General features: G+C 46.4%; 1 protein-coding gene across 1 annotated transcript in view; it reads left to right on the top strand.

Moving 5' to 3' along the window:
* tbc1d15 (TBC1 domain family member 15) overlaps positions 1-12,524 on the top strand; it is a 54,840-nt gene that overhangs the window by 13,031 nt on the left and 29,285 nt on the right. Inside the window, exons 3-4 of the mRNA XM_033038182.1 lie at positions 4,959-5,033; positions 7,661-7,802. Coding sequence (XP_032894073.1) covers positions 4,959-5,033; positions 7,661-7,802 — 217 coding nt within the window. The remainder of the gene's footprint in view (positions 1-4,958; positions 5,034-7,660; positions 7,803-12,524) is intronic.

Consider the following 12,524-nt stretch of genomic DNA (forward strand, 5'->3'; position numbering starts at 1 on the left):
CATCATTCTTCTAGATCACCTCTTCAAAAATTCCAATCGGATATATGAGACAAACAATTTTTTATAAATCACATTTTTTTGTTTTATCATTTTCTTTCTGGCTGAAGATTTAATGAAAGCTAAATAATCAAGAACCTAGTCTAATTTTACTGTATAACATGCACACAGTATAGAAAGCTGTTGAAATCTGAGTTGAGATTGTATTTCAGAGTTTATTCTGTTGCCAACTTTAACTGTAATTGACCTGTAATGATTGTGGTTTTGTCTTGATAAAATGATTGACATTGGCCATTGTCATGTACACCAATCTGAGGGTGATTCCTGGTTTGATAAGTCTGTATAGACAGCTTCTTGGGAAAATTCACCAAGTATTTCAATAGGAAGATATCACCTTTTAAATAGTTCCATGGAGATAGAACACTTTCTCATGCACTCAGTTGCTTAATTAATTTTCTGCTCCAGAATGGAGTCTTTGTCGTAAAATATGTGGTCATTTTTCAGGCAAAAGGAAACATTACCCCCTAAGATTTAATCCAACTTTTGTCGATTCAGTGTATGTGCCAGGGTGACCTGAAATCATGCAGAAAATGTTTTGCTTTGAAGTTTTGAAAATAAAGTGCAAAACTTCCTTCATCTGTAGTAGGAGTTTGCTTAGATTGGTTTAGTTTAGAGATACAGTGTGGAAACAGGCCCTTTGGCCCACCAGGTCTTTGCCGACCAGATATCACCCGTACACTAGTTCTATCCTGTACACAAGGGACAATTTACAGAAGCCAATTAACCTTGAAACCTGCACGTCTTTGGAATGTGGGAGGAAACCAGAGTACTCAGCGAAAACCCAGGCAGTCACAGGGAGAATGTACAAACTCCAAGTAGATAGCACCCGTAGTCAGGATTGAACCTTGGTCACTGGCGCTGTAAGACTCTACCGCTGCACCACTCTGGCGCCCCAATAGGTTGCATGGAAATATGCATATGAGAGACCGAGCATACAGTGGCTTGCAAAAGTTTTCATACCCCTTGAACTTTTCCACATTTTGTCACGTTACAACCACAAACGTAAATGTTTTTTATTGGAATTTTATGTGATAGACCAACACAAAGTGGTGCATAATTGTGAAGTGGAAGGAAAATGATACATGGTTTTCAAATTTTTTTACAAATAAAAAACTGAAAAGTGTGGCGTGCAAAAGTATTCAGCCCCCCTGAGTCAATACTTTGTAGAACCACCTTTCGCTGCAATTACAGCTGCAAGTCTTTTGGGGTATGTCTCTACCAGCTTTGCACATCTAGAGACTGAAATTTTTGCCCATTCTTCTTTGCAAAATAGCTCAAGCTCAGTCAGATTGGATGGAGAGCGTCTGTGAACAGCAATTTTCAAGTCTTGCCAGAGATTCTCATTTGGATTTAGGTCTAGACTTTGACTGGGCCATTCTAACACATGAATATGCTTTGGTCTAAACCATTCCATTGTAGCTCTGGCTGTATGTTTAGGGTCGTTGTCCTGCTGGAAGGTGAACCCCCGTCCCAGTCTCAAGTCTTTTGCAGACTCTAACAGGTTTTCTTCCAAGATTGCCATGTATTTGGCTCCATCCATCTTCCCATCAACTCTGACCAGCTTCCCTGTCCCTGCTGAAGAAAAGCATCCCCACAGCATGATGCTGCCACCACCATGTTTCACAGTGGGGATGGTGTGTTCAGGGTCTCTTCTTCTTATCGAGTCCACACACAAGATTAGAAGTTGTTCAGCCAGAGCTGAACACACTTCTCGGCATCTGCACAATGGTGTCTGTCTTGCGCTTCTTGTGCTTCTTGTGCGTGGTGGTGGAAAGATTGGTTGAAACAGGGCCGCGACGTGAACGCTCTTTCCTTGGCCCCGTGTTCAGGGTGATGTGCAGTGTTAGTTTTCCGCCACACATAGCGTTTTGCATTTAGGCCAAAAACTTCAATTTTGGTCTCATCTGACCAGAGCACCTTCCTCCACATGTTTGCTGTGTCCCCCATATGGCTTGTGGCAAACTGCAAACGGGACTTCTTATGGCTTTTTTTCAACAATGGCTTTCTTCTTGCCACTCTTCCATAAAGGCCCGATTTGTGGAGTGCACGACTAATAGTTGTCCTGTGGACAGATTCTCCCACCTGAGCTGTGGATCTCTGCAGCTCCTCCAGAGTTACCATGGGCCTCTTGGCTGCTTCTTTGATCAATGCTCTCCTTGCCCGGCTTGTCAGTTTAGGTGGACGGCCATGTCTTGGTAGGTTTGCAGTTGTGCCATACTCTTTCCATTTTCGGATGATGGATTGAACAGTGCTCCGTGAGATGTTCAAAGCTTGGGATATTTTTTTATATACCTGCTTTAAACTTCTCCACAACTTTATCCCTGACCTGTCTGGTGTGTTCCTTGGGCTTCATGATGCTGTTTGTTCACTAATGTTCTCTAACAAACCTCTGAGGCCTTCACAGAACAGCTGTATTTATACTAAGATTAGATTACACACAAGAGGACTCTATTTACTAATTAGGTGACTTCTAAAGGCAATTGGTTGCACTGGATTTTATTTAAGGGTAGAGTAAAGGGGGCTGAATACTTTTGCATGCCACACTTTTCAGTTTTTTATTTGTAAAAAAATTTGAAAACCATGTATCATTTTCCTTCCACTTCACAATTATGCGCCACTTTGTGTTGGTCTATCACATAAAATCCCAATAAAATACATTTACGTTTGTGGTTGTAACGTGACAAAATGTGGAAAGGTTCAAGGGGTATGAATACTTTTGCAAGCCACTGTAGATTTCTGCAGCAGCGTATTGGCATTACACTGGTATTTTTCACAATTAGCCTGTGCATTCTATTGCATAGACACGAAATGCTGGAGTAACTCAGCGGGACATAACTCAGCGGGGAAATTATGCGCAGGGATATGTTGAGAACTTTGAAGAACCTTGAAAAAGAAAGCAAGTTGATCATTTAGGCATCGTATAATCTTTCCATATTTCCTATATTATAGCTCTACAAGTTGAAAGTATTTAATTGGGGATATCATTGCTTCGAGATAACCCTAGGTGAAAACAGGACAATGTTATGAAATGCATGAATCATGTGCAAGCCATTTTGTTCGGAATGATATAAATGTAGTCAGGACAAAGTTGCACGGGTGAGAGATGACTGAATAAAGAGGCAGTTGGTGTCAATAAATTTCAAGCTTAATTTTGGTATCTTTTGGAGAATTGTGCTAATAACTATCTAGAAGAGCTAGTTGAGAAGACTCAAGCTAAAAATATGGTTACCGTGAGAATTTAAGGGTTTATTTTTAAGTCTTGCAGTGACTGAAACGACAAAAAGGAAATGTTACAGGAAGTAAGTGGTCTACAAGAGGAAGTATATAGCAGGCAGTTAATATCTGTTATTTCACCATTTATAATGAAATATCCAATATTGTTATAATATTAAATGTCCTTCTTAGTACAGAAAGCTATGTAAATAATAATTTCTTCCACAATTAAATAGAACATTTAATACACAAAAGTTTTTTTTAAATAATAGCTGGAATTTTGATTATTCATTTGAATTAATATATATGCGTATTTAAAAATGTGTGTAATCTAATCTTTCTATTTAATTTAATACAAGGAATAGAGGGATGTGTACCATGTGCAGGCAGATGCAATCAGTTCATTATCCATCTCTAAACCTTGACATACCTGCATTCTGTTTCTTTGGACTGTTTGGCATGCTCTGCTAATGGTGCCCAGTTTTTTTTACCATCAGAAAATTTACTTGGATTGTCTGTCAATTCTTCTTTTGAATTCCATACCCATAACCCTTAAACATGCAAAAAAAAAAAGAGTAGCACAGTGGCACAGCAATAGACTTGCTGGCTTACAGCGGCAGAGACATGGGTTCGATCCCAACTACTGGTGCTCTCTGTTTGGAGTTTGTACGTTCTCCTTGTGACCACATGGGTTTTCTCTGCATGCTCCGTTTTCCCCACAATCTCCAAAGATGTACAGGTTTGTAGGTTAATTGGCTTCGGTAAGATGTTAAATTGTCCCTAATATGTTGGATAAAGTGTACCGGTGATTGTTGGTCGACGTGGTCCGGAGGGTCTGTTTCTGCACTATATCTCTATATTAAACTAAACAGAGCACCCACGCTAAGCAGCGATTCGAAAATTTGCCAAGTGAAAGTTTTATTTTCTTCACCAGGGTATTAACAATAAAAATATTATGGCAAGTAATTAAAATTGTATGAGTATAGCTTTGACCACTGCCTAAATGCAAAATGTACAAGGGCTTCGAGAATAAAATTTAAGTTTAGCATAATAGCAGTGCTAATGGTGGGATGTTGAAAATTTGTGATTCACAGAAGTCAGAGTTGGATCTGTACAGAATTCTGAATGTTGAAAGGCTGAAGGAAGTTGCAAAGAAAAGGAGGGACAAGGAATGTGAACAATATAAAGAATTTAAAAACTGAGGCGGTGCCAGAAATTTACATAGCATCCTCGCCCAATAGCAATACATATGGACATTTGATCTACTTATATTTAAAACATAGTTTCTCTCCAAATTTGACAGATTTACTTATTGGTTAATTAAATTACAGAAAACATTCCTCTATGATTGTTTTATTATTGATAGTACGGGTGTCATGGGATATGGGGAGAAGGCAGGAGAATGGGGTTAGGTGGGAGAGATAGATCAGCCATGATTATATGGCAGAGTAGACTTACTGGGCCAAGTGGCCTAATTCTGCTCCTATCATTTATGACCTTATGATTACCATATTATAAAATCCATGCATGAAATACACAACATAATTAACTGCTGAATTAATTACTTATCATTTCAGGCATGCAACTGACAATTGATCAATCCTATATTATTATTCAAATCTAAAATGCTCTTTTCTTGCTGGAAACACATTCACAAGTGGATGCCTAATGATCGTTTCTGTTTGCAGGGTTCAGGAGCTGTGGTGGATTGGACACCGGTGGATGACTCCCTGGATTCATCAAATATTTTTTTTGCAGGAAAGGTAATATAGAACATAACCAAGTAAAATACTTCAATTTAGTTTGTTTATGATAGTCTTTACACAAACAGAATTTGCATACTGCTTCAGTGTTGTGTCTGATTATATTTACAGTATATTTCACAGGATAGTTTATGCTATAAAGTAATTAATTCAGCTAATTTCTGTCTGTATATGTGCCTTGATCTAAATGATATTTGTACAGTGGTTAAAAAGTAATTGATGTGTTATTTGTGATCCTTCCACACTTTTCAATAATATATCTATCTTACAGAATAGGATCTCTCTTTCTCAATCTTTAATAACTCAATTTTGTTAAGAATCATATTAACCAGAGTTTTTATATCAATTCACAAGTAGTGACTCACAGCCAGACCTTTGCCCAACCTGAACTTCTGCACTAAGGGTTTAGTTGGGTCATTTCATGGGGCAGTTTAGAGTTAACCACATTGCTTCAGGAATATAACCACACATCGGCCTATGTAGAGATCAGAATTGCTTCTCTGGACCCGAGATTCAAAAAGCATAGATAGACACAAAATGCTGGAGTTCTTTCGCTCGTGTGTCAGACGATGTTCTGCCATCGCTTTGCCACAGCCAGTGCCACATCAGTGCCTGTGTGGAGATCGTCCGCAGTGCATGTCTCTCCACCATAAGTCAGTAGGTGGGCCATTGTCTGTACCTCTCCACAGTTGCACTTGTCAGAGTCCGAGAAGCTCCACTTCTTCAGGTTGAGTCCGCAACATCACACTCCAGTACGGACGTGGTTTAGTGTAAGGCAGGTGGTGTCCTGGTGCCATCTGTTGTTTGGTTTTGGTGCCTGGCACGGTTGGCTCTAGTTCCATGAAGCTGTTCCGACTCTTCAAGCGTTTCTTGGCATGTTGGTTGTTCAAGGGGTGACGGGGGCCTGTGTCCGCATTGAAGCCTTCTACTGCTCTGCCCGATCACGTCTTCGAGATGGTTCGTCGATGCCAGCCAGCTCGTACAGATGTTCAACCTTTGTCGGCTTCAGGCATCCTGTGGTTTTCCTGCAGACTGTGTTCAATGCAGAGTCCACCTTGCGTGCATGTTTAGAGCCGCTCCAGACAGGGCTTGCATATTCTGTTAGACAACGACAAATGCTGGAGTAACTCAGCGGGACAGGCAGCATCTCCTGTCCCCCTGAGTTACTCCAGCATTTTGTGTCTACCTTCGATTTAAACCAGCATCTGCTGTTCTTTCCGACACATTTAAAAAGCACATTTTTCTTCAAGGAAGGAATGGTGATGGCCTCCTGGAAATGGGGAACATCTCCAATTTCAGCTAGGATTAGGGCCAAAAATGATTAGTGTATATTTTCTGTTGCGAGCACATTGAGAATGTAAAACATAGGATAGTTATTAAAGTGTGCAGGAAAGAACTGCAGATGCTGGTTTAAATCAAAGGTAGACACAAAATGCCGGTCAGGCAGCATCTCTGGAGAGAAGGAATGGGTGACGTTTAGGGTCGAGACCCTTGGTTCAAGTGCAACAGCTTCAAAAATAATTTGCTAGTTTTCTGATGTTTAAAAATTAATTGTACATCAAATTACACACCAATAATTGATGCATATTTTATGTTTAAAAATATTTTGTGCGAAGGCCGTTGATGCGTCCGCTCATAATTTCATTAAACAGTAAACCCTCGTTATAGTGGAATATAAGGGGAGGGGAGAAGGGGGGGTGTGGAGATGGTGTCCGTTATTAATCAATGTCCACTATAGCTAAGAAAAGTATTATAATTGTATTTAATGGAAACGATAAACTATAGATGTTTGTTAATACACAAAAGGACACAAAATGCTGGAGTAACTGCAGGTCAGCAGCATCTCTGGAGAACATGGAGAGGTGACGTTTCCGGTTTTTACACATCTTCTGACTGATTCAATCTGCTGAGTTACTCCAGCTCTTTGTGTATGTGCGGATGCTGCTGGTTTGCACCAGCAAGCCCTTCTTAACCAGCTGCCACGTCTGTTGTTGAGGCTCATGCTGTAATTCCTGGTTCTGGCAACCCTTTCATCAGGCAGCTGCCATTGGCAGGACACGTGTGGTCACCGTAGGGTTCTCTCCCTACTCACCGGCTGCTACTTCTTCCTTTCACTGTCATTTTGTATGCTCCACCGCTGCCTCATCCCCCTGCAGTCGGCAACATCTTCCAAGGTGGAATATGTCGGCGACTGTGGGGGAGAAGGATGACGAGGCGGTAGTGGAGGAGGCAGTGGTGGAGTGGACAGAGCGACAGAAAGAGGAAGAGGCAGCAATGGAGTGGACAAAGCGAAAGCGTCAGGAAGTAGTGGCATCCGGTGAGGGGTGGGAGCCCTATAGTGAACAAGAGCGTCCTGTCAGGGCTAGGGTCTGCAGCATGAGCCGCAACAACAGCCACAGCAGCTGGTGATGAAGGGCTTGCTGGTGCATCTTGCGAGCAAGGGGTGGCATTGTCAGGTCTATCCACTGTAGAAATCCATTATAAGGAGGTCCGTCAAAACTCGGGTTTACTGAATTGCGTTATGACAAAGGAAATATTTATATATATTTCTGTGAACATTTTTATGAGATAATTAAAAGGAATAGAAACTGATATATTTTGAGTTCATTGCAATTCTTTTCCTTTAGGATTCCAGTTCAGTTGTTGAATGGACACAGCCCCCGAAGGAAAAATCGTCCAGAAATACCATGCATCAAATTAGTTGTGAAGCTGAATGGGATATGCTAAATACAGTTTCCTTCAAAAAAAAATCCTTTATGAATGGTGATGGTATGTAAAATGTTTACACAATGCAAAGTTCTAACACTGGGGCAAATTATCAATCTCCTTCTTAACTATATTGAGCAATTTTAGCCTCCACAGTCTTCCAGGCTATAGAATTCTCATTTCAATCCTTAATATCCTACAGTGTATTGTAACGGTTCTACATCTACTCCTGCCAAAGAAAATATCCAATTCGGCACTGAATTTTTATGAGTTCCTCTCTTCTAAACTAGTCCGTCCAATTTTGCCTTGTATGACGACGCCATCCCCAGACCCAATCTGGTGAATATCTGTTGCAATCCCTGCAAGGCAAGTATATCCTTACTTCGATAAGGTGTCCCACCAAAGCCCTTTATGACTGTAGTAGTCCTTCACTCCAAACGTCTTGCAATGGAGCCCAACATACTATATTTTTTCACTGTTTGCATCACCTGCATGTTTGTTTTTAGTGAAAGGTGTAAAGGACACCCACCTCTCCATGCACATTAACATTTTCCACCTGTCACCATTTAAATAATACTCTTCCTTTTGTTTTCCCTACCATGGTTGATATTCCTCATTACTACTGCATCCATCATGTATTTGCCCACACACTCAATTAGTCTAAATCAGTGGTTCCAACCTTTTTTGGCTCATGGGCTCTTAAATTTTTCTGAGGCCCCCCCCTGACATTATTAGCGGAAAAAAGTGGCCCCCTTCATTGAACCTGTAGCCCCCTAAATCCCCAAATTTTTCTGGGGGCCCCCTGAAAGTTGCCATGGCCCCAGGTTGGGAATTACTGGTCTAAATCACCTTGAAGTTTCTCTGCACCTTTCTCACATTTAATAATCCCACCTGATTTTATGCCATTAGCAAACTTCAAAACATTGTAAAAAAAAAACTGCTGAAGTAAGTGTATGGATTGAACAGCATTTATGGAAGGAAAGGGATAGTCTTTCGTGCCTGTCATTTTTCAGTCCCAGCCAATTTGTTACCCCAAAACCAATGTATTTTAATTTTGCACAACAACCTCTTTAGACATTTTAGAAGGGATTATTAAATTAGTTGAGCGCTAGTTACAAGATTCAATTTGTGGGTCAACTCAATTCAATGTATAAAGGTTGCATTAGGTGCTGAAAATAAATAAAAACCTATCCATGCTAGAAATCTGAAATTCAAACGAGCTGGAAAGATCCAGCAGATTCTGTGGCAAGAGAGACAGAGTTAATGTTTCAGATTGAAAGCCTTTCATATAAAGAATCTTAAGTACTTTTAGAAAACACGAACAAATACTAGAATCTATCTATATTACAAAATCTCTGTTCTTGACCGCTTTTGGCCTTCTGTGCTGCGATTTCCGAGAGAACGCCGCCAACTACGGCCGTCATTTTTGGCCACCTCGCTCAGAGCCACGCTCCGTCGCATGTGTGCCGAGGATTTTTCCCGTCGATGAAAAATGACGGAGATATTGATGTTTTTACAAAATTCCCCATTCTCTCTGCTGCCCCTGCTGGAGGGGGGGGGGACTATAAAACCAGGAAGTGGTGTGCCTCAATCGGTCTCTCATCAAGATGGAGCTCTGTCAATTAGTCTCTGTCACTCTGAGCTCTGAATGACACTGAACAAATTTCTTCACACCTGTGAGTAAGTACCCTTAATGTGGTTTGAAAATGAAAATATGATTAGTTTGAAATAAAAAAGCACTGCCTGCAAATGGTTGTTTTGGGGGTTTGGGTTGACTCTTTCTCTCTCCCCTCCTCTCTCTCCCCACCTCTCACCCTATCCCCCCCCCTTCTCCTCTCCCCCCCCTCTCCTCTCCCCCCCTCTCCTCTCCCCCCTCTCCTCTCTCCCCCCCCTCTCCTCTCCCCCCTCTCCTCTCCCCCCCCTCTCCTCCCCCCGCCCCTCTCCTCTCCTCTCCCCCCCTCGCCTCTCTTCTCCCCCCTCCTCTCCTCTCCCCCCCTCTCCTCTCCTCTCCCCCCCCTCTCCTCTCCTCTCCCCCCCTCTCCTCTCCTCTACCCCCCTCTCTCTCTCTCTCTCTCCCCTCTTTTTCTCCCCCTCCTCCCCTCCATCCCCTCCCCCACCGTCCCTCCCCTAAACCCCCCTCCCCTCCACACACCCCTACCGCCTTCCCTCCACCCTCCCTCCCCTCCCTGCTCCCCACCTCTCCCCTCCTCACCTCACCCCCCTCTCAGCACACCCTCTCTCTCCCCCCCTCTCTCCCCCTCTCTCCCTCTCTCTCTCTCTCTCTCTCTCCCCTCCTCCCCTCCATCCCCTCCCCCCTCCCCTAAACCCCCTCCCCTCCACACCCCCTACCCTCTTCCCTCCACCCTCCCCCTCCCTGCTCCCCACCTCTCCCCCCTCCCTCCTCTCTCCCCCCTCCCCCCTCCCCCTCCCCCCTCTCTCCCCCCTCTCTCCCTCCCTCTCTCCCCCTCTCCCCCTCTCCCTCTCTCCCCTCCTCCCCTCCATCCTCTCCCGCCTCCCTCCCTCCCCTAAATCCCCTCCCCTCCACACCCGCTACCCTCTTCCCTCCCCCCTCCCTCCCCCTCCCTGGTCCCCACCTCTCCCCCTCACGCCCCTCTCAGCGCCCCCTCTCTCTCCCCCTCACTCTCACCCTCTCTCTCTCCTCCCCTCCTCCCCCACCTTTCCCCCGTCACCCACCCTTCCTCTTCTCCTCCTCTCCACCCCCCCTCTCCCTCTTGCCCCTCTCTCTGTGTTTCTGTCTCTCTCTCTGTCTCTGCCCCTTCTCTCTCTGCCCTCACTCTCTACCCCCCCCCCCCCCCCCCCCTCTCTAGATGTGACTGCAAGTTGGGGGCTATGCGTCAGTAGATAGTGTGGTTATGGGGTAAAAGGAGCAAATTAATAATATTAATATAATATCAAGGGGGGTAATTAACGTGAGTGCGGGGTGGGGGGGGATAGTTAGTGTGTGTGACGCTGCATGCCGCCTCCCCCCCCTCTTCCCCCCCACAACCGCACTTTGGGGGAACAGACCCAACGGGTCTGCACTTGGTCTAGTATTATTATACAACTCTGATCTTGTCCGTGTGTCATCTGTATTTATTTGTGTGTTTGATTGTGTATCACAACTCCTCTAAAACCCAATGCGCTTACGGTGAAGTTTTTACATATCCCGGTAGAGATTTAGCTCATGATGTCAAAAATCCCCTCAACTGAAAATTTGATTCAATATTTTCCGAGTTATATCTTGAAATTCTTCACAAATCTGACATATTCTTAAAATCTAACGAGCTGATGAGGTCACAATGGCTCCTCGCGCTCACAGTCCCCCTCTCCCCCTCTCCCCCCCCTCCTCTTCTCCCCTCTTCTCCCCCCCTCCTCTTCTCCCCCCCCTCCTCTTCTCCCCCCCCTCCTCTTCTCCCCCCCTCCTCTTCTCCCCCCCTCCTCTTCTCCCCCCCTCCTCTTCTCCTCCCGCCCTCCTCTTCTCCCCCCCCTCCTCTTCTCCCCCCCTCCTCTTCTCTCCTCTCCCCCTCCTCTTCCCCCCCCCCTGCCTCTTCTCCCCCCCCTCCCTCTTCTCCCCCCTTCCTCTCTCCCCCCCCTCTCCTCGTCTCCCCCCGTCTCTTCTCCCCCCCTTCCTCTTCTGCCCCCCCCTGCCTCTTCTCTCCACCCCCTCATCCTCTGCTCCCCGCCCGATCCTCTTCTCGTCTCCTCTCCCCATTCCTCCTTCTCGTCCCTCGCCTCTCCCCCTGCCTCTCTCCCCCCCGCTCCCCTCTTCTCCCCTCTCCTCTTCTCCCCTCTACCCACTCTCCTCTGCCCCGCCACTACCCCTACCACGCCTCCACCCTCCTCCACACCCCTCTCCCCACCACCCCACTCCCTTTCCCCCCTCTCCCCTCCTCTCTACCCCCTCCTGCTCATTTCCCCCTCCTCTCCGCCCTTCTCTCTCCTTCCTCCTCTCCCCCCCTTCCTCTCCCCCTCCATCGCTCCTTCCTCTCTCCCCCCTTCCTCTCTCCCCCCTTCCTCTCTTCCTCTCTCCCTCACTTCCTCATCTCCCCCCTCCTCTTCTCCCCCCCTCCTCCTCTCCCCCCCCTCCTCTTCTCCCCCCTCCTCTTCTCCCCCCTCCTCTTCTCCCCCCTTCCTCTCTCCCCCCTTCCTCTCTTCCTCTCTCCCTCTCCTCATCTCCCCCCCTCCTCTTCTCCCCCCTCCTCTTCTCCCCCCCTCCTCTTCTCCCCTCTACCCCCCTCTCTCCCCACTCTCCACTCCCCTCTCTCCCTCACCATCCCCCCTCTGCCACTCCACCCTCCTCCACGCCCCCTCTCACCACCACCCCACTCCCTTTCCCCCCTCCCTTTCCCCCCCTCTCACCCCTCCTCTCTCCCCCCTCCTCTCTCTCCCCCCTTTGTCCTCTCTCCCCCCTTTCCTTCTCTCTCCCCCCCTCTCTCCCCTTCCCTCTCCCCCCTTCCCTCTCTCTCCCCCTTCTCTCTCCCCCCTTCCTCTCTCCCCCCTTCCTCTCCTCCCTCTCCCCCCCTCCCCTCTCCCCCCCTGCCTCCCTCCCCCCTTCCTCTCTCCCCCCTTCCTCTCTCCCCCTCCTCTTCTCCCCCCCTTCCTCTCTCCCCCCCTTCCTCTCTCCCCCCCTTCCCTCTCCCCCCCCTTCTCTCATCCCCCCCCTTCTCCCCCCCCCCTTCCCCTCTCCCCCCCCTTCCTCTCCCCCCCCCTTCCTCTCTCCCCTCCTTCCTCTCCCCCCCCCTTCCCCTCTCCCCTCCCTCCTCCTTCCCCTCCTTCCTCTCTCCC

This window comes from Amblyraja radiata, chromosome 19, assembly GCF_010909765.2.
Source record: "Amblyraja radiata isolate CabotCenter1 chromosome 19, sAmbRad1.1.pri, whole genome shotgun sequence".
Taxonomy (NCBI): Eukaryota; Metazoa; Chordata; class Chondrichthyes; order Rajiformes; family Rajidae; genus Amblyraja; species Amblyraja radiata.